The sequence below is a fragment of the Halictus rubicundus genome, chromosome 10 (genome assembly GCF_050948215.1).
Source record: "Halictus rubicundus isolate RS-2024b chromosome 10, iyHalRubi1_principal, whole genome shotgun sequence".
In the NCBI taxonomy this organism is placed as follows: domain Eukaryota; kingdom Metazoa; phylum Arthropoda; class Insecta; order Hymenoptera; family Halictidae; genus Halictus; species Halictus rubicundus.
The window spans coordinates 14,918,806-14,944,618 of record NC_135158.1 but is presented as its reverse complement, the minus strand read 5'-3'; the positions used below and the strand labels follow the sequence as shown (position 1 = coordinate 14,944,618).

General features: G+C 40.0%; 1 protein-coding gene across 2 annotated transcripts; it reads left to right on the top strand.

Annotated features, from left to right (window-relative positions):
• The first annotated feature begins 1,586 nt into the window (after positions 1–1,586).
• Ine (solute carrier family 6 member inebriated) lies at positions 1,587–25,326 on the top strand. Of its 2 annotated transcripts, XM_076795420.1 has the most exons (12): positions 1,587–1,954; positions 2,859–3,717; positions 10,435–10,625; positions 18,611–18,745; positions 19,227–19,452; positions 19,699–19,966; positions 20,130–20,358; positions 20,745–20,857; positions 21,150–21,290; positions 21,373–21,573; positions 21,864–22,040; positions 22,151–25,326. In XM_076795420.1, the coding sequence occupies exons 2-12, from the start codon at positions 2,873–2,875 to the stop codon at positions 22,319–22,321; spliced, it is 2,697 nt and encodes an 898-aa protein (XP_076651535.1). In that variant the 5' UTR covers positions 1,587–1,954; positions 2,859–2,872; the 3' UTR covers positions 22,322–25,326. The 2 variants fall into 2 exon arrangements, with proteins under 2 accessions (XP_076651535.1, XP_076651536.1); XM_076795421.1 differs by lacking the exons at positions 1,587–1,954; positions 2,859–3,717 and adding an exon at positions 6,839–6,940.
• The last annotated feature ends 487 nt before the right edge of the window (positions 25,327–25,813 follow it).

Sequence of the window (25,813 nt, the reverse complement as noted above, 5' to 3'; positions counted from 1 at the left end):
GCAACAATTGAATATTCCATAATAGGCTATGTAATTGTTTCAGAATGTTATTAAATACTAAAATTCAGTCATTTGCGTTTATTAAATTCAATAGTGTTCGTAACGTCAGAATTGTTTGAAATATTAAAGCATCAATATTTATTGATGGTATATGATGTAACTGTAAAGACTTGTATTTATTCCCAACCATTTCCGAATTAACGCTGTTGAGAGTTGCACTTTGAGGGGCAGTTTCACAGTTCGAACTTGAATTACCACAGCTATAAACAGTTGCATATTTTTATTTATTTTATTTATTTTTGGTTGCCTTGCGAGTCTGACAAGTTTCATCAAAATCGTTTTGGTCTGACAGTTCGCGAATAATCCCCCGTCAGTAGATTGTGCCTGTTTAAATCAGCCGGCTCTACTGCTGCACACACAACATCCCAGTAGATTGGGTTGCCTGCGTTCAGGGGGGCATTCTACAGCGTCAGCAGCTGTTGCCCAAATGTAGGAGTGAAACTTGACAATAGTTTTGAAATTAAACCGAGTCTTTAACTGATGTAATGAACCGAGGCAAATTGTACGAACTTGATACAATCAGATATAACGAGAACGGACAGATTTAAGACCATTGTCCCGAGCATGGAGAAAAATTCAGCTTCTTCTAAACCAAATTGGTACAGAACTGATACTTTCATATTAGCAAATATGAATAATAAAAATATATACAAATATGAATAATACAAAAGAGAAGACAAAAAATATCTATTAAATTTTTTGTCCTTCTTTTACTATTCATATTTTTCAGTTCATATATTCGCTAATTCTTTTTCTTAATAAATATGAAGTATACGAATAATCAAATTATTCTTAGTGATACTGGTGAAACTATACAGTACAAGCTTAATCAAAATATTTACCGTTGTAACGAAAGTATCACATCGATTAACAAGTGGATTCACCGTGCGCACACTTTAGTCTTAAATGATAATCTCAAGTACATGAATGATTATCATTAATATTGGACGAAGAATATTTTCTAAGTGACTCTTCAAATTAAAAAATCTCTCAACAGTTCCTACATTTTCCCGGTAGTCAGATACTCGAATATTGAATCATACATGCGTGAATACAACTACTCACATGTTATGTGATTCATAGCTTGCATAGCTTCGTGGCAATAAATGTTCAACGCTCTCGTTCCTGAATCTTTGGTAGTAATAAACTTTGGACAAACAAATACTATAATAAGATTAATGGATTAATCGATGTGGCCGGTAAATGGGTCGACCGTAGTCAATTTTCGTTTTCTCAATCTTCCCGAAGAGATGAAGTTACATCACTTCCAAAACGAACGGTCCAACATACAGAGGTACCGGTTTATCCGGAGCCGTCCGCTTTCACGGACTTTCTTCCGCGTCGGTGCACCCGGTGGATCCATAGATCACGCGGGGACGACCGGTCGTGCGGCGGCATCGGGCACCGATCGGCCTATAATAGAAAATCGTAGGGAAGCTGCGTGCGCGCGAGCGTATGGTAGGGATCCTCGGGCTGACGAGCAGGCACGAGCCGCGCCGAGGAGACGATGGCACGGCAGGTCCGAGTCCCAACGATCCTCGTATCACTAGTACCCGCGTTGTCCACAAGAAGGCACTGTCAATTGAAAACGCGATAGTCAGCGGCGGTGCGTGTGTGTTACAGCTGGTGACGTGAGAGATCGGCGTACACAACGTCGGCGCGACGCGACGTTGACGTACCGCGAACGCGTGCAGCCGCGGCGAGAACAGATCGTGTGCCGATTTTTCCTTCTCGATCGAATTCAGGACATCCACGATACGGCAGGACCTTCGGAAGGCTAGGGTTCCACGTGGACCGTCGCGTGCACCTGTTATCACCTTGCGACACATCGATGGGTCTCGGTGACTTCACTGGAATGCGATCAATCCGGTCGAGGCCCTCTCCGATCTGACAGGTACTCGATCACACACACGCACACACACGCGTGATTCTCTCGACCGGTTGGGCGAGCGCACCGGTCCCTAATTAACGAAATCCCCGAGTTATTCGGTATACCGTGTATACTCTGTACCGATTGTCATATGCGCGACGTTCACCGCCTCGATCCCGAGAAACACGCTCCGGGCTTCCTTTCTGAATGATTCATTCCGGCGACTTTCATTCAACCCGCGCACCTATGAATTTCGCTGGAACGACGAGAGCCTCGGTTTTTGTTTTTTATGGGTCAATGCTCGTCGGCACGGCGTCGCGACCGATATTCCATGGTGAATCCGTAATGCGTCGGACCGCTGGCCCCGTGCAGCATTATCTCGACGCGGTACAGAGGCTACTCGCGCGCGCACGCATGAACGCGTGTCCAGATAGAGGCGCTGTCGCGTCGGACAAGAGTAAATTCGTTTTATGGTAATTCGGTTTACCGGGGAACGATGTGTCATCGTGATGAGCGATCGTTCGCACGGTGCTCGCGTGCAAGTGCTCGTCGTACAAATAAAAGATAAGCTTGTTGTTTCTAGAGCGGCCGAAACGGGGTACGGTCGGTTACTAATGTTAAGTAAACAACCGGTGGTAAATATACGAATAAACGTGGCCGGGAATCCGGATAACGAGCGGCACAAATGTTTTCGCGCTCCTTCGCACCGATGAAATTACCGGAAGTTCGCACAAGTATTCTGCGTAAATTCCTCTTCTTTTTTCTCCCTCTTCCCCCCACCACCTGCTCTTTGTCTCTGATTCTCTCTCTCTCTCTCTCTCTATAGTTCGCTCTCTGTTTCTCTTTGTCCATTCGCGCCCCTTCTCTCTGCGCACCTTCGTTCACGTACGATCTCTCTCTCTCTCTCTCTCTCTGTCTCTGTCGGTAGATCGTCATGCCATCATGAATGCCACGGACAGCAAGAGTGGCATTAACGGCAACGGCAACGGCAACGGCAACGGCAACGACAGCAACAACACGGTCCCGAGCAAGACGAGCCCGCACGGCAACGCCGGCCGTCTCCAGAGCGTGATCGGCAAGCAGAGTGGCTGCGTGCGCAAGATGAGCACGATGCCGGAGGAGGAGGATGTGTCGGACGACATGGATCCTGACGCGGCCAGGACAGGACACCAGCAGCAGCAGCAACACCACCACCACCACCACCATCATCATCATCATCACGACGCCGACTCGGACTCGCCGTCCGAGGAAAGGGGTCGTCTGTTGAGCGGCACCGAGTCCGGTCGGAAGATCACGATCACCCCAGCCAGCTCGGCGAACCCCTACTGCAACGGTGCGAAGAAGAGCATCCCCCGGAACGACAGCGCCGGCAGCGTCCACGAGAAATCGGCTGGCCGGCTGCAACAATACAAATCTGGGGAGCAGGTCGGCCCTTTGGAGACCAGACTGTACCGGGACAATCCGCAGGGCGTGCTGAAGTACAGCCGTGGTTTCGACTCGCACGGCACCGGACGACATCATCGTTGCTCCAGCGTCAGATCCGTGAAATCGAACCCGACCATGGACGAGCACGGGGATCAGCATCAGTATCATCCACCGGCGGCCAGCTGGGCGTCGATTCTGTTCACCGACGGAAACGGGCCGGCCCACGCACGCCCGTTTCCCGATTCCATGTCTATACGATCTCTAGCATCGATCGGCATGGGCTCTTCCGACGGCCGGAAGCTCACGATACGTAGAGTTCCCACATCGCCGTCGGAGCTGCTTAACATGGTACATCCGCCGCCGTAAGTGAGCCACATTACCTAACGTGCGCGTCTCGACGAGAAGCGTCGGAAGGAGCCGGCTATGAATCATGGTCCCGCCTGTGGTTCCTCTTCGCCGGGACAGACCGTTCGTCTCTCCGTTCGATTCGGTTTCGGTTTCGTTCAATGTCCCTTACCCGCGACGCTTATCCCGAACGCCCGGAAACCTACTCGGAATTACGGTCGTTCGGCAGAGGAGGAACCGGCCGGACGGATTCAGAGTCGACGGGATCGCCGGTTGATCGCGATCGATAAGATAGGTGTTATCTCGAGCGTTCGGTGGCCTATAATTGAGATGTTGTTCGGTGATAATGGGTAATTGACGACGCCGGTTAAAGATGATTGATTGTTATTGTTTGCTCTCGCATGTAACCGAACGCTGCAGGTGGGAGCAACAGACGCAACGAGACTGACTTCGTTCTTTATTCGGGACACCGCTTTTAAACCGTTCGACAATGAACCGCCGGGAAGTATGCCAAAGATATTCGCCATTATCACGTGAATAGATCGAACTGCAAGAAATGCTGCAATCTTTGAAAATAGCTTCGCCTCGAGGAATCGTTTCCCCCCCGAGATTTTATTCGTTTTTCATTTCAGGCCGCACGCCGTTACACACTCGATTAGTTTCTTGTCGTTTCACTATATCGATAAAACGAATAGTATTGTCCGACCGGTGTAGTACATGGTTTATCTCGTCGATCGTTCTCCGTCGACAAGCATGACATCTGTCACGCGACCACCGGTATTCCATGGACATCGTGGAAAAGAGTTGAAGTACGATCGGACCATGAACTTTCGTGGTATGGTTGTATCAAGAGGTCACGAAATGTGGTAAATCTCAATTGAACTTTTTATTGGCAACCAGTTTTTTTCGCGGCACCTCAGAGGTCGGATTGAACTGTCGAACGTTGCACTAATGTCCCGTTAAGGGCCCGGGATAGTCACGTGACTTTTTAATTAACAGTTTACATTCACAGCCTCCAGGCACGGACTTAAGATCCGTCCTTGGTCCTAGTCAAATCTCTAAACTTAACTCAAGTCTCTAAACTTGTCACATTTTTTGCTCTGTGTTATCGATATTATGAATTCAAAGACAATATATAGATCAATTTGTTGCTGGAGATATTTTCTAGCGGTGCTCTCGATTTCATCCAGAAAACTCATCCAATGGCAGAAAAATGCTCGGATTCCACGGCATGCGCATCGTCAATTTTTGGCCTACTTCTAACGCTTATGTTACCAAATATCTGCATAATCTCGGCAGCTGCTGACCAGCGCGCACCAGATCGAACCTTCCTCTTTCGAACGAGCCCTTTACCAGCGACAAAATATTCTTATATAAGGGCGAAAAGTTGTAAAACCATAGCCTATGTTTGTCGGTAATGTAGTCACTCTACCTTATCGCGAATCTACGAAGACCCTTAATATGCAGAACTAATACAATTGTGAATTCATTTCTTATACAAATTCTACATATTGTTATGTGGTGACTTTACCTTATCGCGAATCTACGAAGACCCTTAATATGCAGAACTAATACAATTGTGAATTCATTTTTCATACAAATTCTACATATTGTTATGTAGTGACTTTACCTTATCGCGAATCTACGAAGACCCTTAATATGCAGAACTAATACAATTGTGAATTCATTTTTCATACAAATTCTACATATTGTTATGTAGTGACTTTACCTTATCGCGAATCTACGAAGACCCTTAATATGCAGAACTAATACAATTGTGAATTCATTTTTCATACAAATTCTACATATTGTTATGTAGTGACTTTACCTTATCGCGAATCTACGAAGACCCTTAATATGCAGAACTAATACAATTGTGAATTCATTTCTTATACAAATTCTACATATAGTTATGTAGTGACTTTACCTTATCGCGAATCTACGAAGACCCTTAATATGCAGAACTAATAGAATTGTGAATTCATTTTTCATACAAATTCTACATATTGTTATGTAGTGACTTTACCTTATCGCGAATCTACGAAGACCCTTAATATGCAGAACTAACACAATTGTGAATTCATTTTTGATACAAATTCTACATATTGTTATGTAGTGACTTTACCTTATCGCGAATCTACGAAGACCCTTAATATGCAGAACTAATACAATTGTGAATTCATTTCTTATACAAATTCTACATATTGTTATGTGGTGACTTTACCTTATCGCGAATCTACGAAGACCCTTAATATGCAGAACTAATAGAATTGTGAATTCATTTTTCATACAAATTCTACATATTGTTATGTAGTGACTTTACCTTATCGCGAATCTACGAAGACCCTTAATATGCAGAACTAATAGAATTGTGAATTCATTTTTCATACAAATTCTACATATTGTTATGTGGTGACTTTACCTTATCGCGAATCTACGAAGACCCTTAATATGCAGAACTAATAGAATTGTGAATTCATTTTTCATACAAATTCTACATATTGTTATGTAGTGACTTTACCTTATCTCGAATCTACGAAGACCCTTAATATGCAGAACTAATACAATTGTGAATTCATTTCTTATACAAATTCTACATATTGTTATGTAGTGACTTTACCTTATCGCGGATCTACGAAGACCGTGCCCTTAGGATGAAAGTCGACGCAGAATTTCTCTCGCTGTCGAACGAGCGTCGGATAAACGTTGCGAAATTGTCCAACGATTGACATAAATTCTCGTTGTGCGAATCGTTGCGCTCGAACTGCTGACCAATTGCATAATTATCGGTAGCTGTCGGACGATCATGGAAACATCTTTAGACGCGATCGAAGGTTGCTCGCGTCCACCGTATGCTTCTAACGTTCAAAGCAAACAACAGAAGAGCGCGAAATAGCTCGTTCCGTCAGCAGAACGCATAAAAATAAGGCCGCGGACAGTCTTCATTCAGTCCGTTCTTGAAAGGTGACTCGGAATAGTTCGCGATGATGAAACCTCGGATTTTTTCGATATTGAATTGCCTTTGAACCGAACGGTTCACCGTTTCGCGGAACGGACGGGACGCGACAGGCTCGAACTTCCTCGTCTCGCGAAACGATTGTTTAAAACTTCGACGACTGTCGAAACCCCGGCGCTGAGTCGGGATTTTCGGCGGCGAGAGATGCCGTGTACGTCCGAACTGCTTGTGAAGCGTGGTCTCGTCATCCAGGGTCTGCAATTTCAGCGTATTGTCCCAGAGACGTAAGTGGATAATAGGTGTACAATGTAAGACCATACTTTTGTTATAAGTAGGTGTTCACGCGGCACATTGTCGGGCAGCCGTCCCCGCTTCTTCCATTGAAATCGGAGTGGACCGTTTAAAGGACCGTAATCATTGTTCCACATTCGATGCTCCCGTGCGGCGCTTTAGCGAACTCTATTTAGAACGACCCGTTTAATTACCTGCCTCGCGATCGCCTCACCTTGCGCAAGGCCATCTCCGGAACAATTGCTCGCGGTGTTATCGTTACACGGCGGATCTCTATGCTAAATCGGAATTTCCGGAAGCCAGCCCGCGAAACAGGAATGCCGGGAAATTTAGCAGGTCTCTTTAGAATTTAAACCAGAGACCGAAAGAGTTGTGGAACTCTTTAACGGGTTCTTTAGCGTTAAAACGTGGACCAGGGCATTTTTTTGAAAACGTTGTCGTAGTGTATGTTACGACGAGGACGGACATAGAGAAGTTCTTGGAAGTCAAATTTTTCAGTAGAACTCATTAGCACTAGATTTACGGGACCCTAATATTTTTAATGTACGATTATTGAGATTGCGAAGATCCATCTACGTGTATATTATTTTAAAAATTGCTGAAAACTTGGGTAGACACATTCTTCTTATTTTTATAAAGTAATGTAAAATACTCGCTTTTAATGCTCCGTAAACCTAGTGTTAAACGTAAAATTAAAAATTTGATTATAGCGGAACGGGCTTCTTATTCAGCGATATCAATTGTGTTCTCGATCGTTGTCACGAATACTGAATACTCTTCAATGAATAGATTGAAGTATTTATTTAGCTGGTTTCAAATTTAGCAAGCAAAATTTTTAATTGTTTTTTATTGTGACTTACGGTATTGGCAATTAGCTGACGATCCAAGGAAACATGTGTAAAATTCATCGTGAGGTTACAGTTTAGTGCGACGAGGACGGTTTTGTAGGGAAAACTCAATTTTTGCAGAATTTTATATTGGAAATGTGACAAGCTTGCCGCAAAACATGCAGCTGGTGAATTTAGCTTAAGGTGCATACTTTTATACTGTGAAGAAAGTTCGCACGCATTCTTCAAGAATTCATAAAACTTTCTCGGCAATCTACTAAATTCTTTGAAATTTATTGTCGATAAATCCACGTCTTACAAATATTTTCTTTCAGAATAAACAGGAAATATTAGCATATCCAGAAAATTGCTTTTCTTTTGATGCGGAAAGAGATAATAAAGATATGAACAGCATCTATAACTTGTGAATGCCACATTAATCTGCTAGGTGAATGTGCGTGCTAGATGAACTGATGACAGGTTCAGTTACTTCCGTAATTATATAATAAATCAGTATACAGGTGAATCGATGACAGGTTCAGTTACTTTCTTAATTGTATAATAAATCAGTATACAGGTGAATCGATGACAACTTCATTTACTTTCGTAATTATATAATAAATCAGTATACAGGTGAATCGATGACAACTTCATTTACTTTCGTAATTGTATCATAAATCACCTACACTTCCAAAGTAATACTATTTACATTCCAAACGTTCAAAAAACACAATAACTAGTACAGTAATTAGAATATCTCGTTCATAAAGTCTCACAGTCGTTCTTTACTTACTATTCTTTTCCTCGTGATGTCCATTTGTCATGTCAAACATAAATTATTCCACGTAAATATAGATCAGCCTTGCGCTCCAATTATAAAATTTAATTTATCGCCTTCCGTCTGCAAATACAAATATAATGTGCAAACAGCTGCTTCTGCGTATGAAAATTGCGGGATCGAACTCTTATCGCTAGCGTCGATAGTAGAAAAAAATACTGAGTAAACAAAATATCGACACCAATCCTTTTTTTATGAAACAACTTTCATCAGCATTTCTGATTGAAATAACACTAAACACGACACGATTTTTATGACATTTACTTGTTTCATTCGCGATATTGTCCGTACTAATCAGTGGAGCGTGAGTGTTTAGATCATGGAACAGCTGCCTAGCTACAGATTAAATTATGAATTAATTAATTATGTAAAAAAAAGTCAGGTCGTTTGGTCCGATTTAAAAAAAAAGTTTATACCGTTTTAAAGGGCGTTCGAATACTTTCGTGGGCCAGTGTACAGCGGGACATGACTGTGTTTAGAAACTGATTTTTAAGCAGGAACGACGGTGTTGCATCTCCGTCCGTGAATTTAGTCAGCGATAACGCATGGGCCTTGTAATAACTTACTATTGTTGTTCGGGCGCACGCGCGCGGCCGTTACGCATTGTTTTCGTATTGTGAAATATCCAGGAATTTACACGGGTGCGCCGTATTTATTATCCGGCTTTGTCAATTGCCATAACTCTCGCCGTCACAGCGCCGCGACATCGTTTTTACATCTGGCCGTGTCGCAAACCCGCGAGCGGGGTCGCGATAAACTCGTAAAAATTCTTCTTCATTCCTGCCGCTTATATAATGCCGAGTGTCAAGGTCCTTCGTTTGTGCACCACGCGCGCGCGCGCGATCGTTAATCATAATAAGGGCGTCCTCCTGCGGCTCGATCTTCTTTTCTCTCCGACTAACATTTTTATCAGACGCGCGGACGGACGGGCCCCGCTAAATTTTTCACGTCCGCCTAACAATTTCTATAAATCACCGGGGAGATAAGCTTCCGGTTGATTCTGGGGATCCTCAGCTCCGGTGGAAAACCGTGATCAAAGGTAACTCGGGCTTCGCCGTTGATTTCGCAAGTGATACCCGCGCGCCCGCGAAAGAAAAATTCGCCCGTGTCGCCCGTGATGGAAAACGACCCTACTCGCTTCTCGCATCTCGACAGCAGATGCCTGTGCGGGCTGGTTCGCCTAAGCGGGCCACCTTCGTTGCTTACGAACTATTTCTTGCAGATTTTTCGTTCGATCTTTTATTCCCTCCTCTTCTTCCGATTTTTTCTTTTGATTCTGTCGCCGCATACTTTCGCTGAACAGGCTGTGAAACATATGCATCATTCATGGTGACATGTACATATCAAAATACCGTGTGCATACGTTGACTAATGTGTACGCGTACGCTTTTGCAGACTACACACATTCGTTACGACGAACGTAAAATAAACTGGAAGATGCAAATTCAGGTTCTACGCGTATCCTTCTTGCGTGAGAGAAATTGAATGAGAATTCAGTGCTTCGTAGACTACGTCTACATTGCTAATAATGAAATATTCTAATCGAGTTGCTGTTAAACAACATCAGCTTAGTTTGGAACATTGGCCGGAAGGAGCAATAATAAATGCGGTCTTATTCTACGATTAGCTTGCAAAACACTTACCGGAAACGTATGCGTTCCTGTAACTTCTACGAACACTTGAACTGATTCTTCGCGGAATAAATGTTGAATCGTTAGAAAGTTAGTTTTATTACAACGTTGTACAGACGCGCGTGTGTCCAGAGTTGAACACCATGATCCCGTTAACGGATCAAAGGTAACCCAAATCGATCTGATTTCAGATCATTCGAGGATGACCTGTCCGTGTGTACCAGCCTGGACGATGCAGATGCCGAGGACCCAGGGGACTATAGACAACCGAGACGACCGCACTGGGCCAACAAAGTGCAATTTGTCCTTGCTTGTATCGGTTACTCTGTTGGCCTCGGTAACGTTTGGAGGTTTCCTTACCTATGCTACAAAAGTGGCGGCGGTGAGTATCCACGTGCATCCACACGCCGCTAACATTATTCTCACGTTCCGCGGTCCAGGGTGTTCCTAATTTCTCACACTGTAACTCGTCTTAACGCTAGAACCACCCGACGAGTCAAAATTAACTTGTTTTTCAGTCCTTCACCGTTGAACCGTTCGATGCGGCACAAGACAAAAATTTAGTCGAAAATGTGGAATAACATTTTCTCACACGCGGCTCTGTTTTCGAGAAAATCGAGTTTGAACATTCGGGTGGACACGCGTGCTATTGAATAGAAATCGTCTGACGCGTTTGCACCGGTTCATACCGGTTCTACTTACAAATGTTAACACGCGAACTCGAATTTTCAAACTCGACTTTCGCGAAAACGAAGCCTCGAATGAAAAAAATTTTATTCTACATTTTCGACTTATAGTTTATATAGAATCACCTCCTTTTCGCTTCTAACGTCAATTATCGATCACCCTTGTATCGACAACAACAAAATATAAGTATTACTTCGATCTAATGGAAATTAGTAACATACACATTTAATGGATTCCGTTCGAAATCGTCGGTAGGAGTTTGACTCAATACTGGGGGTTAAAGTAAACAATATTTCGTTCCAATTAAATAGAGTTCTATCCTAGAGTTCTATTTTGTTTGAAAAGAAATTATTGTTCGTATCGAGTTTTCACATATACAACGACTCAATCGCGCTTTTATTTTCGTTCTCCTGGAATCAACGTACCATGTAAATGGAAAATTAGGTTATACAGGGTGTCCCGGCATGCACAACCGTGGAGGGGGTGATTCTACATGAGAAAATAAGTAAAAAATATGGAATGAAATCTTTTCATACGTGGCTTCGTTTTTGAGAAAATCGGATTTGGAAATCGTCCGATGAATCGTCGAGGAATTGTCCGGCGCGTCTGATCACGACCAACCAATTCTACTTCCTGCATATACTGAAGCGCGCGAACCCGACGTATAAACGTCGAGTACAAATACATTTTCGACTTATTTTTTCATGTAGAATCACCCCCTCCACGGTTGTACCAATACTGGGACATCCTGTGTAAATACGGTACTTTAATTCACTTATCGATACCATTCTTTATCTCGGCTTTCGAGTGAAATATGGAAAAGAAGAAACCATATCTACCACCGTATCAGCGGAACTAATATTAAACGCAAGTTACTCCAATAACTTGGGAACTCACCCAGACGTCTCACGTAATTTCGAAGTGTGTCGTCGCGAAGATCGCAGTCTGAAATTTAATTGATAACAACAGTATCTCTCACTTTCGATCAGCAATCTCTCGCGACAGTTATGAAGGCGCACTGTGATCGTTCACGTAACTCAAACAGACATTTACAAGACAAATTTGGACGCGCTAGATACGATGCTGACACGCTTGTGTTTGCTGCGATTAGTGTATCCGCGATAAGAGGCTACGTCTAGTCTTTGTATTGTGACTTGATTACTACAAGAAAAGAATGTTCCCGATAGGAGTAACATCGCTCAAAGAATTGTACACATACACTTATACATCGTTGCTGCTCCATAAAGATTTTATGTACGCTACATAGTGCTATAGAAAACCACCTACGTAGACTTTCAAGGAAAACATTGCTGTAATAAAACCTTCGTTTCCCGAATGCTTTGCTCTTTAAACACATTAATACTTTCGTAGAATGTACAGCTTTGCTCACACCGTGAGAGCAATAGTCGCTATACTGCGGATGTTTATTCGAACTAGAATATGTCATGATCAAATCAAATAGATAGCCTAGAAATGCCAGATAGATGAAAATGTATTTATTTTAATTCAGTTAAACGAATCAGAAATAATATGAAAATATTCTAGTTCGAATATGTCATGATCAAATCAAATAGATAGTCTAGAAATGCCAGATAGATGAAAATGTATTTATTATTTTAATCAGTTAAACGAATCAGAAATAATATGAAAATATTCTAGTTCGATTATGTCATGATCAAATCAAATAGATAGTCTAGAAATTCCAGATAGATGAAAATGTATTTATTATTTTAATTCAGTTAAACAAGTCAATAATATGAAAATATTCTTGTGAATTCTAATGTCTTTATTGGTTTCTTTTACGCTGACCGGTTTTCACCATAAACGCAGTAAGATACAAAAACTTCGAGCAATTCGTAAATGTAAAAATAATGAGAGTGTCTCAGGGCATGTTTTCATTACGATTCGTTATAATTACGTCGCCATCTATGTTTTTGAAATCCTTAGTTCACGCGATACTTCAAGTGACGCCTATCGTGGGACAACATCTAATCATTTCTACGATTAATATCGCACACTTCCATCTTGATACTCTTACTACGCACTTGTGAATACAAAACTTGCAGTAGCTTATGCTTCTGAGACACAAGTTTTCAGCTTTGTCGAACACAATTATCATTATTATTTATCTATTGCTCTAAATCAAATAACCTGTCGCGGACGATACATAAATGTTTTTGCATAATTGCGTTATAGGTAACCGTGCTGCACGAGAAATAATATAAAGTAACTTTTTAGGAATGATTGCTGTCCCGTCGACTTTCGTTACCCATGTTTCATCCTGTAGAACCATTTTTTCCATTTTATTATAGGGTGCGTTGCAAAACGAGAAATCGCGTTAACACGTTCGTCGGAATTATTTGTGCAGGTTTTAAAATGAATTTTTACGTTGATATATTCATTGTACTAAACTTGATTAGGGTCTGTAACATGCAAAAAAGTTGGGGGATCGCTCAGTATCATACATTTAATTTTTTTGCAATTTTTCTTTCATTAAATAACTTACTTTGATTTTATGGAGTTCTTGGGGTTTCTAGTTGGATCAACTAAGTTCAAAGTGTTAACAATGATCGCAGTATCGTAGTTCGAGTTTCCGTTCTGAAATGAAGTTAGAATTTCGTCGATAACAATTTGTAGGACACGGAGAGTCGGTATCATAATTTCTGCGCGGTGCGCGTATCGCGTTTCGCGCGTCGCATCCCCTTTGTACGGCGCATCCTCGAAAATCTATCCAGCGCAAGGGCAGACGTTCTCTCGATTCGCCTCGCGGCGATACAAGTGCGTATCGTGTTCCCGCTAATTTTCAAAGTCTGAAAGCATCTCGACGGAGAGTCCGGACGTGGCGCAATCTGCTCGCGGAACTTGATACATGACCTTGCCGCCGGAACGTAGCGCTACGCCAGCGAGCATCGTAAATGATTTCAATGACACCGGTGGAAATAATCGGTCGAGTATCATTTTGACCAACTGTTCGTTAAATTGGACAACCGGAAAACTAGAGCGGCTCGGGAACCGCGCGATTACACCCGTGATGGACCAACGCGATCTTTTGAATAACAGAGCAGCAACGAACGACGGGTAATCGTCCCGTACGCTGTTCGAGTATCGGTTAAAAAACACGCCGGAAGTCCGGAGCAATTGAACCCCGAGGTGAAAGGAATTTATCGTTTGAAATGAACTCGGAAAGTAGGCGCGACACCGCTCGACGCCATTTTTCGGCAGGTTAACCTCGTCGGTTTTCAATTCTTCGTCGCTTTACTCGAACTCTAACACGATAATATCGAAGGATGTTACGTTTGTCTTATCCAAGCTACAATTATACTAAAATTATTATGTTTTATGACGATTACAGCCTACGACGACTAACTATTAAGGGCCTCTTAGCTAACAGTAATTTTAACAGATGCTCCCAAAACCTGAATCAAGAAACAGCGAAGTTGTAACATTGGCTGCACTCTTTTTCATGAAAAATTCGTGAAGCTCTGAAAATATTAATCCAATGAACACAAAGTTTTATCACAATTTTTATGATACAATATAGAAACGATCTTACGATTTTATCCGTATCTCGACTATTTGACTATTTATATATGTATATATGTTCAAAGTTGATTTTCTTTAGCGGAACGAAACGTTATTTCCTTAACAAGCCGTCGTGTTGACATTTTCCAAAATTATTGAAAGATCCTGCCATACTTTAAAGATGAAAGAACTTTATTCAAAGTTTAATAATCGATCGGTAGAATACTTTCTCCTTTATTTTGTTAATCAACTTGAAATAAACAAAGTTCAAAGTACAAAATTCTTTCAAGAAAAAGATATTGAGTTTCCAGCAGGTACACGGCACACGGGATGCGACAAAAGCGAAACCAGACCTTATCAATTTCCTCGCGGCGGTATCAGATATGGTTTAACGACTTTGCGGGTCACTTCTCCATGTCCTTGTGTATCAGTCTGCCAATTTTCAACGAGCTGCAAATGCCTTAACGTGTGCAATTTACTGGAAGTGTAATCGCGTGGCTCTGCGATTTGACAATGTGCCTAAAAATAGAAAGAAACGAGACTGAATTTATAAAAGTCCTATCAATCAGCCGACTCGAATTCGACTTCTATTATCTTCGTAATGGTTTCCTTCGGGGTTAATATGGCGAGTGCAGTGGCTCTTTCATTAAATATCATTTTGGAAGCAATCTTTGCTTCCAGATTTTGCTTCTTAATGTTTCTGTGACAGACTTTTGCAATTTGATAAGAAACTTCGCTGTAAGCCTTTGCTTCTCCAGGCCTATTGTCATATTACAGAATCACATTATCATAATTCTGCTAAATTGCTCGAACCACACGTTGGGATATGTATTCACAGCTCGATGTTGTCAGACTAATACACAAGGGTACAGAGAAGGGTCCCGCAAAGTCATTAGATCTATTATCTAATATATTAATCTATTGACTAATATATCTATTATGTTATATATATGTTACTTAATAAACGTACGTCGCACTTCGATCGTGAACTTAACGCTTGAACCATCGATTTGTATATTCCTACATATTTAAATGTTGTTTTCGTCAGGAACGATCAAGTGGACATTTTAAACTTATTGCTTTGAAGTATTCGTTTGAACTTTCACCCTTCCTGAACACCTCGAGGGAATATGAAAATATTATTAATAAAACCAGTACAAAGTTTCTGTTTCATTGGCAAAATGAACTTTTATCAAAAAATGCTTCACGTTATGAGCTTATACGGAATATATACGGAAACACTTAGTTACCAAAAATCGACGTATGAAAAGTTCTTTGATGTCGGGGTTCAACTTCAACCGGAGTCTCTTCCACGGGGAATTAGTTTCATAAGAATTCATGAAAGTATAATGCACCTCTCGAAAGAGGTGCATTAGCAGAAAAGTTTAAAAAGAACATACATACCGAATACCTTATGCTGATAAGTCAAAAATATTCGTTTGATAGTTCTTTATCATAATGATATTCGAATATAAAGTATATTTGGTACGATTCGTGGTTTAAAATCTCCAAATTATTCAAACATACAATATTGATCAATTTCTATTTTTAAAAGCTGCTAAAATTCATGTCTCTCTATTAATCAAGATGAAGGTTTCGTCAAATACAATTCTAATATTGTTACAATTCTTATCTGTTATAATGTGATTTCCTTAGATCTGTGCGCTATTTTAAATACAGTTAAAACTACCGTAAAATAGAGAAATGTTCGAAACACAAGCTGCGTAATCCGATAAATATTGTTATGCATAATTTATAGGTTAGAAAAAACTATAAAAGCTGTTCGCGAATTAATAGTTTCAGAGTAGGAATTTGATTTGAGGATTCATTTGCATGCAACATGTGACCACCGATGTTATACGACCAGTGTTAATTTACATTTTCGTGGGATAGTCTGCATTGAAAGGAAGGAATGAAATTTCCACAGGAATCAAAGTCAGTTCGTCACTCGACACCATATATGTATCTTTGTTAAACATTCAGTTCTTATATCCTACAACTTGCTCCAAATTAAAAAATTAATCACGCGAAAATACTGTGCGCAATAAACAATTTACTGCATTTGGGTATAGTGAATATAGGGATTTCAATAGAAATATAAATGACATAAACTAATAAATATAAAACAATTCCTGCTTAAAAGTAAATACAATTAAACCTTTAAGATATTGTACACCATCATTTAGGCACTTAAAAACGATAAAATTGAAATCACTATTATTAAGATTAATAATTTTAAATCCTTTTAAATAATTACTAAGTAAAATAGTAAAGTGAAATTAAATAATTATTAAGATTAATAATTTCAAATATTTCTTTATTCAGCTGTTAGCTGTAATTTAAAATCCACGATCTAATAATTAGTATATTAGCACACGTTATGATAATCGCTACAAAGTTTGAAGATTTATAGTGATGGACGTATATCGCTGAGAAAGATATAGCAAAGGCTTCGTAAACAGGAAAAACAGGTGATATTACCATGAAATAACATACGTCGAAATGGTCGTTTCAATAATTGAGTTATATCGTGCATCACGACGTCAAATCAGTGAATGCTGTTTAATTTGTTCGACTACTGCACTGGGACATTCATAGAATTAATTTACATATGCGTGAGATGCACCGACGCGGCACAAATTATTTCAGTGTCACAACCGGAAACAACAATCGGTGCAATATCTGAGCAATGTGATTGAATTTCAGTATCGAGGTCGTTCTAAGTTCGCTATATGCCATTTTGAATATACACACGGCAGCTGGAATTGGAGCAACGCCGATATATTAGGTATTAAAATAATGCTTTTATTAAGCAGGAAGGGATGGCGATTCTCTCACGCTGCGACCTAAATCACGCTATCAAATTACTATATCCTACGCGTACCATGCTCGCGTGTCAGTGGAAATATAGAATTTGATAAATGAAATACACCAGAAAAAGAAATCGCGTAATTCAATGAGATTTTATACGATTGCTTTTAATAGTAAATTTTCGTTAAAAATGTAACTCTTCATCAATGAATTTTAGTAAAATATTTTAATACTTAATGTTAGTTAATGTTGCGATAACTGATAAGAAAAATATAAGAAATCGATAATTAGTTGTGCCTACATTCGCAACAATGTTTCGAAATTTAAATTACGATGATATGAGAAATGTAGAATGATTTTGTGGAAGAATGTAATATACACGATCCGATCAGGACAGGGAACGGATAAAACTCGACTGCAGCGATGATTTTAGGTATTATATGGTGCAGTGGCAGTGGATGTACGCATGGGAATAAATAATGGGAAATTATTTGCCGTCTGTCATAAAGAGCAATGTATTTGTACAATTGTAAATGTATTTCTACGATTTGGTCGGGCTAAATGCTCGTTCCCAAATTAAGTGGTAATCCGCGGGACTGTGTGATCATCGTTTATTACGAATAAAGAGTTACATCCAGTGACCTTGTTACTGCCCACAGAATGACGATTAACGTTGAGCACTATTACGTACGAGCCGTGTTTAATGCAACCTTTAATAAATCCACATTACAGGCAGATTTAGTAACATTCGCGTTCGTTTTTATCTGTCGAACAAGTACATTAGAATATATATATATATATATATATATATTTTTTTTTTTTTTTATTCTTATGCCAAATAAAACAATGCCCAATTGTGACCATAACATCGTAAATACAAATCATTTCAATTGCTCTTGCTTTGAATAATAAATTGTCGTGAAACACTTGTCGACATTAATATTCAGCTTGCAGTAATCTGAGAACACACCTTGTACAAATCCGTATGTAGATGAACATAATTTAATTCATTCGACGATTCGCTGCTGTCAATCTTGCCGCCGCTTATAGACATCACCTTAAATATTTATAACATAAACCGTGTATTTACATACGGTTTTAACACTGTCTTAGAATTGAATCATATTTTGATGTTCAAGATCATTTCAAGATCATCACCCAGATACAGTTGAATGCATTATAGCGTACATAGAACGCAATAGAAAAAAGAACCGTAAACAATTACAGTAAAGACACAATCTTTTTAGTAAAATTACACGATCTTAGTTAGTTCCAACCACTATTAATCCACCACTAATCCAATTACAAAACTTCTTTATCTTTTAATTTTTCGTTGAAATGTTTCAGGTGTGTTCTTGATACCTTACTTCCTAATACTTATAGTCTGTGGAGTACCATTGTTGTACATGGAGCTCAGTATCGGACAGTTCACTCGACGAGGACCAATTGGTGCTCTCGGTCAAATTTGTCCCTTATTCAAAGGTATAGAAAAATTAACAACTCATTAAATTACTGCTCTTTTTTCTCTAATTCTAAAACGATCGCTTGCAGATTATCTTTTCCATTTTATAATGTAACCAGGAATAGATTCAAACAATAGATCCAAATTAATGTTCCGAAAGAAACAACACATGTTTAAAAGATGTTTTACTTCTTCCATTTTTAACGCACATTTCACTCGGTTTTTCAATGTAAGAAAATGTTGAAATTGCATATATTAAAAATTCCATTTGTAACGTTATATAAACAAGAGAAATGAGTAACGCTTGACAGTTTTATTTCTTGTTTTATACTCAAGTTTATTCGTACGTTATCTGTTAGTAGATATGTTTTTCTAAAGCTTTAACTGGTATTTTTCTAGAATTAAGTTTCAAAGGACTCAATTATCTCAATTTTGATGCTCAGGGATTTGCAGTGATTGGCCTATAATGGCGGCTTGAAATAATCCTATTTGTTTAAACAGGGGCTGGCTTGTCGTCGGTAGTAATATCGTTTTTGATGTCGACATACCATAATGTGATAATAGCCTACGCTATATACTATTTCTTCGCGGCGTTCAGAGAAAAGCAACCATGGTCCGACTGTGACAACTCATGGAACACTGTGGCTTGCTGGTTACCGACCTTCAGTGCCATCGACAATCGTACTCGACCGAACGCATCCAGAACGCCGTCAGAAGAATTTTTCGAGTAATTTTTCCATAATTCAATTCATAATTCGACTCTACAGGGTGTCTTGAAATCAATATAACAGTATTTTCAAATTCTTCTAATGTTTTCACTGTTTTAAATTACCCCTGCTCGTTTCTGCCATGAACGCACAAAATCCAATTGTTACATAAGAAATGCAAACATCCATATTTAACAGGCTGCTAATATACAAAAAATCCATAAATCTTCGTTACGAGTTATTAATATATTTCGTTGATGATTTAGCAACAAAGTACTCCAGATGAGTAAAGGGATCGAAGAATCTGGAGCATTAAGATGGGAGCTCGTTGCCTGTCTAATTACTGCCTGGATTCTGGTGTACTTCTCCGTTTGGAAATCCATAAAATCGTCAGCCCAAGTTAGATACATCACGGCGACCCTACCGTTCGTCCTAATCGTCGTCTTCCTCACGCGGTCCCTCACCCTCGAAGGTGCTGACAAGGGTCTACAATTCTTCTTTCATCCGCGATGGGAGCTTCTCGGCGACGCAAAGGTGCCACAAGTATTTTCTTAACCCTTGCGCTACTATTTCGAAAGAAGAAAAGAATCTCGAATGAAATAGAAATTTCTTAAAAGTTTCTTTCTTCCGTAAGAATTTTCCACTGGACGCAATAACGAGTTTTCGTTTCTCTTCGCGCACTATGTGCGACGATTAGGTGTGGATCAACGCAGCTGCTCAAATCTTCAACTCCGTCGGCATAGCGTTTGGCTCGATGATCTGCTTCGCCAGTTACAACAAATTCCACAACACCATCTTGGTAGACAGCGTCGCGGTGTCGCTTATAAACGCGTTTAGCAGCCTGCTCGTCGGAATATTTTCATTCGCCACCATCGGTAATATCGCCCTCGAACAAAACATGTCCGTCGAGGCTGTTCTCACAGATGGTACGTAGCAACCACAGATTGTACGTTAACAAATTACGTATATATTGTCCGTTAACGTTCATTTCCGAATGTAATTCAATCCTGAATACAACGAAGTTCCCAATTTGGGAATTTACCACGGAAAATGCGATGAATTGTCTTATGCGTACACAGAAATTTCGATAAAAACATTCGCAAAGTTTTATTTTTCTGTTTACTATTTTCAAGCTACTGGCAGCTGCTAATGCGAAAAGTAAAATTCAATTTTATCGCAGTCCCGCGATTTTTAATTAGAAATATGCAAAGATCGTAGAGAAATAAATACACTTTCACGTCTGAATGGTGTCAATCAATGTCAGATTAACTTCTCCTGCAATTTTATAGACAAATCATAATTTCCGTTCAAGGACCTGGCCTGGTATTCGTCGTTTACCCGCAAGCGTTAGCCAAGATGCCAGCGTCGAAACTGTGGGCCGTCTTATTTTTCTTTATGCTAGTCTGCCTTTCGTTGAATAGTCAGGTAGGTGCAGTGAACAATATTAAACTGGCATTAGATTTTCCGATAATTGAACTGCAAATATTAATACCCGCACTGTGCTTTTGTATTACGGATATGTATGATATTAGTATACAAAAAAATTGCACTGAATTAAATGAAAATTTAATAAATGTGAATAACAGTTTTTTTAACTCACAGACAGAATGCAACGAAATTGGCAATAAAATTTCGGACAATCTAATGAACGAAAGCAATTACTTCTTCCCCTCGATATTTTATTTTCTTGTTGGTTGATGATTTCATTTGATTTCAGTTCGCGGTAGTGGAGGTGGTTGTAACGTCAATTCAAGATGGCTTCCCGAAATGGGTGAAGCGTCATCTCGTGTGTCACGAGATGTTAGTACTTTTAGTATGCGTAATATCATTTTTGTTCGGTCTGCCTAATATTACTCAGGTGAGAAATAGTTTCAGAAAAAAATACATACTGTTCTCATTGTCCTTATTATTTCGACCGATGAATCTTTTATTGTTTCCAGGGCGGTATTTATTTCTTCCAATTGATAGACCACTACGCGGCCTCGATATCGATTATGTTTCTAGCGTTTTTCGAAGTGATCGCGATATCGTGGTTTTACGGCGTGCGACGCCTTTGCAACAATGTGAAAGAGATGACCGGACGAGTGCCGTCCTCGTACTTCCGGTTCTGCTGGCTGATCGCAGCACCTCTCCTTATCATGGTAAAACGAAGAAATCCGCAGTCGTTGAATTTTTTACAGACATTGTCAAAAATTATTTTTCTGTAATACAAAAGAATACAAATTTCTTTATCTACATTGTACAACGCCGCTCATTGCGCGAAGATTAAACGGAGAACAAAAATGAATGAAGAACTGTTTATTTAAAGTTGGAGGTCGAAAGAAAGGTTGAGATAAAAGTGTTATCAATTCGCGACAATGATTCGGCTGGTTGTGACAAGCAATCGTCAGCTGTGTAGTCGCACAGTTCTATAAATCATTGACTGTTTCAGGCTGTGTGGGTGTTCAGCTTAATTGATTATGAACCACCGACCTACCACAATGGCGTATACAAGTACCCTCGGTGGGCAGAGGCGATCGGCTGGGGAATAGCTTCTCTTTCCCTCATTTGCATTCCCGCTTTTGCTATCTACGAGTTCATCAAAGCCAGCGGCAACACTTGCGCCGAGGTACGATAACGCGAAACCACTCGTTCAGACGCCGATTAAACTTTAGTTCCCAGACGGCGGCGGCGCCCGCGACGAGACGAGACCATAATTCGCCTTATTTGCTCTTTCAGAAATTATGGAATTCGATTAAGCCGCATTTCGAGGCGTGCAAGATCTGCGGTCAAGAATACTGCACCGAGCCTATGCATAATTTCGAGGAGGACATGATAAAAGAGCCCCAGGACCCGAACAGCCCGATACAACTTAACACGCAAAGCCTTCTGCCGAAATCCCCGTCATGAGCGGAAACGAGGAACGAGATCGATACCCCGTAACTTCGAGTACCTTTTTTTCTTTCTCTTTATTTTTCGAACATCGAGCGATTCACGACCAGCGTAGTTAATTATTGATCGAGACGAAAGCCGAGATGTCTTCCTGCTTCAGCGTTCAGAAGAATGCGGCGCTTCTAGGATTCGTCCGCGGAAGAAGTATCGATCGGAGCTTCTCTACGTTTTACGGGAACTTTTGTTAATTATTTATCGAAGTTTTGTGATTCCTGTAGGTAGAGTAACTGACACGTGGCAAGACCCGCGTATTAAGCATGCTTAATTCCTGATTAGTACGAATTTTCCGAAATTCTGAGGCAACTGTAATTAACCGCGGGAAAACGTATTTCTTTCGTTAATGATTTGAATATGTTGATAATAATAGACACCCTGAAATTCTTTCAATCTTTCTACTTTGAAAGTGGTACAGTGTTTACTGATATTATGAAGTATTATACTAGGACCTATCTAAAACTCTGTATAAATTTTCTCGGACACCATTCAGAATATAATTTGAAACTAAATAATCCAATCCTCCTAATCATACAACGCACTAGTGAAGGTTAGTGTACAGAAATTTTGTTTTTGGGTCACCAGAGACCCCAATATATCGACCACATCGTATTTACGTTAATTGTGGCAACATTCTTGTTATGTCAATTGAAAAGTCACTTAGTTCAAAGGTTAATAAAGAAGCGTATAGACAATATTTCATTTGGATGGGTAACTATAGCCGTATTTAAGATATTCCAAGAAGCGCTTAGCGACAGTCGATTATAATCTTCGATAACACACAGATTATCCAGTCTTTTAGGTATGATTAAGCTAACGCGAAACACATTCGTCTCGCTTAATTGCACGACCGTTAAATCACAATTTTACGTGCTAAGGGTTTGAACTGTTACTCGATTTTCAGCTTATTCGAACGCTTGCGACGATAAATAAATTGTTTCCATCGATTGCTTTAAACAGTTTTGATCCACCATCTGGTTGTAAAATGATTGGCAACGATAATTCAACATACGACGCGCAGTGGGAACAGTCAGAATCGCAAAAAGCTGGATAGAATTCAAATCTCTGTTAATTGCACATTATTAATTAGAAACAGAACGTTTTTAGGAGTTTCTTGAACTCGTAGAACCAAATTCTGGTTTTTACTTTTTTGCTAGAATGAGAAACTGTACTTATAAAACTACCCTTGTCGGGGATGTTTCAATCTAAGAGATTGAAACTTTGCTAGTTAATATTCGAACGCGATTGTAACTTGTTTTATAGAAATGGCCCACTATGCGACGGGTACAAAATTTTGTTTGGAATTTCAGCAAACATTGAGTACGATTTCAAGTTGAAATAATTCGTGTGATTGTTTTTTTTTTTGGAACAAATGAACGACAACAGGCAAGAGCGTTTAGTTTTGACAAACACACGTATTCGCGAGAACGGCGAGCCTGTTTATGTGCTTTCGCCGACGAATTTACGACGCGATTACCGTCGTTTTTAATCATGCGCCGGAACGTCCGTGTCGACGCACCGGAATACAATACGTACTACGAGCTTATCGCGGCGCGTACGTTCATATTTATCTATATACGATACGATAAATTTACACCGACCTAGATAGTTGAACTCACCCACGAAAATGAAAAAAATACTGCTCTATATAAACTATATCACACCAATTCCAAGAAGCATTGTTTAGTTAAAAAATATCGTATTCCATAGAGCTCGCGGTTAACTGCTTGTAGAGAGCATAAATTTTCCAGAAAAATTACGAATACGCACGGTGCCCCACTTTAACACTAAACCTACCACCGCCGGTCAAAATGACCGTTCCAGATTTTTTATTCTACAATTACTGAAATGGTACAGATGCTTTCGTGGGAAATGATTAAATAAATATATTTAGGAGAGCGTGTGTTATAATACGAACCCCACAAAATCCAAATAAATTCAATCTCGTCATTTTTATAAGACAACATGTATTAGTCACTTTTAAGGCTCGGTAGGTTTAGTGTTAAATTCTCCGGGCACATATCTCAAAAAAAATATGAATGTTAGAAAAATGTTTTGGATAGAAGTTGTATGGTCTCACGGGGAAAATGTTAAACCGATGTATCATATAGACGGCGTTAAGGGCCCGGTCTTCGTAGATTCGCGATAAGGTAGAGCGACTACATTACCGTCAAAAAATGATTTTACGCGCCTCAAGTTTTCGTCCGTAAATAAGAATATTTTGTCGCTGATGAAGGGCTCATTCGAAAGAGGAAGGTTCAATCTAGTGCGCGCTGGTCAGTAGCTGCCGAGATTATGCAGATATTTGGTAACATAAGCGTAAAGAAGTAGGCCAAAAATTGACGACGCGCCTGCCGTGGAATCCGAGCATTTTTCTGCCATTGGATGAGTTTTCTGGATGAAATCGAGAGCAGCGCGCGCTAGAAAACATTCTATATATTAAGACAATAAAATTGTCTCGATTCTCTGCGAAACAAAGCCGAAAACTTGAAGCACGTTTCAGAATTCATAATATCGATAACACAGAGGAAAAAATGTGACAAGTTTAGTCAGAGATTTAAGACCCGTCGGATCAAGGCCAAGACGGATCTTAAGTCTGTGTCTGAAGGCTGTGAATGGAAATTGTTAATTAAAAAGTCACGCGACTATCCCGGGCCCTTAGGTAGAAGAACGAGTACAAATGCTAATATTTTCTCTCGCTTGTACATTTCTTATGAACTAAGCAGCAACGACGAAGCGACCGTATCGGACACGAGCAACGAGGGGTGGCACGTAAGCCTATTAAGAGCAACGTGACCGAGCACGTGGCGAAACAACTGTCGTTCATACAGAGTTGAATGGTAGATACGTCGTGTAGAAAAGTTTGCGAAACGGAAGGACGATGTACAAAGTCAGATTGACAATAATGACAGCGCATTGAACAAATTGACGTGTATTCATAAATGTAATAAAATATTATTACAATTTCATTGCTTGTAAACGGAGACTTTTTATCACACACACACACACACACACACACACACCTTTCTTCACAACAACGAAACATTGTCATACTGTTGTGCAGTGAAATGTACAGTAGCGGAATGGTCTTCGCTGACGAAAACGTTCCAGGTACAAGGTAAGATAACATATTACTTTAAATGAAAGAAAAAAACAATTTATGCAAATGTTTGCTTTCAACATCTCAAGTTGATTTATATGAGATATTAAATATATAAATTACTGTATGTAAAATATTAAATATACCGGAGACTCTTTTCGGATCACCTCGCATCTGTGAAGTACAGTATTCTTATTGTTCGACGTCTTTTATCTAGAACTTTTCTTTCGCCATTGTCAAGAAAGAAAAAGGAAAGGAAAGCTAACGATCAACATTTTCCGAAGCAGTCGAAGGAGTTTGGAGGTTTTTGGCGAAATGATGAGCCTAATAGATGACTCATTGCGCACACATTGAGC

Excerpts from the sequence above, each read along its gene's own strand:
- Ine (XM_076795420.1), top strand. The coding sequence starts at position 2,873 with ATGAATGCCACGGACAGCAAGAGTGGCATTAACGGCAACGGCAACGGC. Across the intron at positions 19,967-20,129 it reads AGCTTCTCGGCGACGCAAAG|GTGTGGATCAACGCAGCTGC; the intron begins GTGCCACAAGTA and ends TGCGACGATTAG. Across the intron at positions 21,574-21,863 it reads CAGCACCTCTCCTTATCATG|GCTGTGTGGGTGTTCAGCTT; the intron begins GTAAAACGAAGA and ends TGACTGTTTCAG.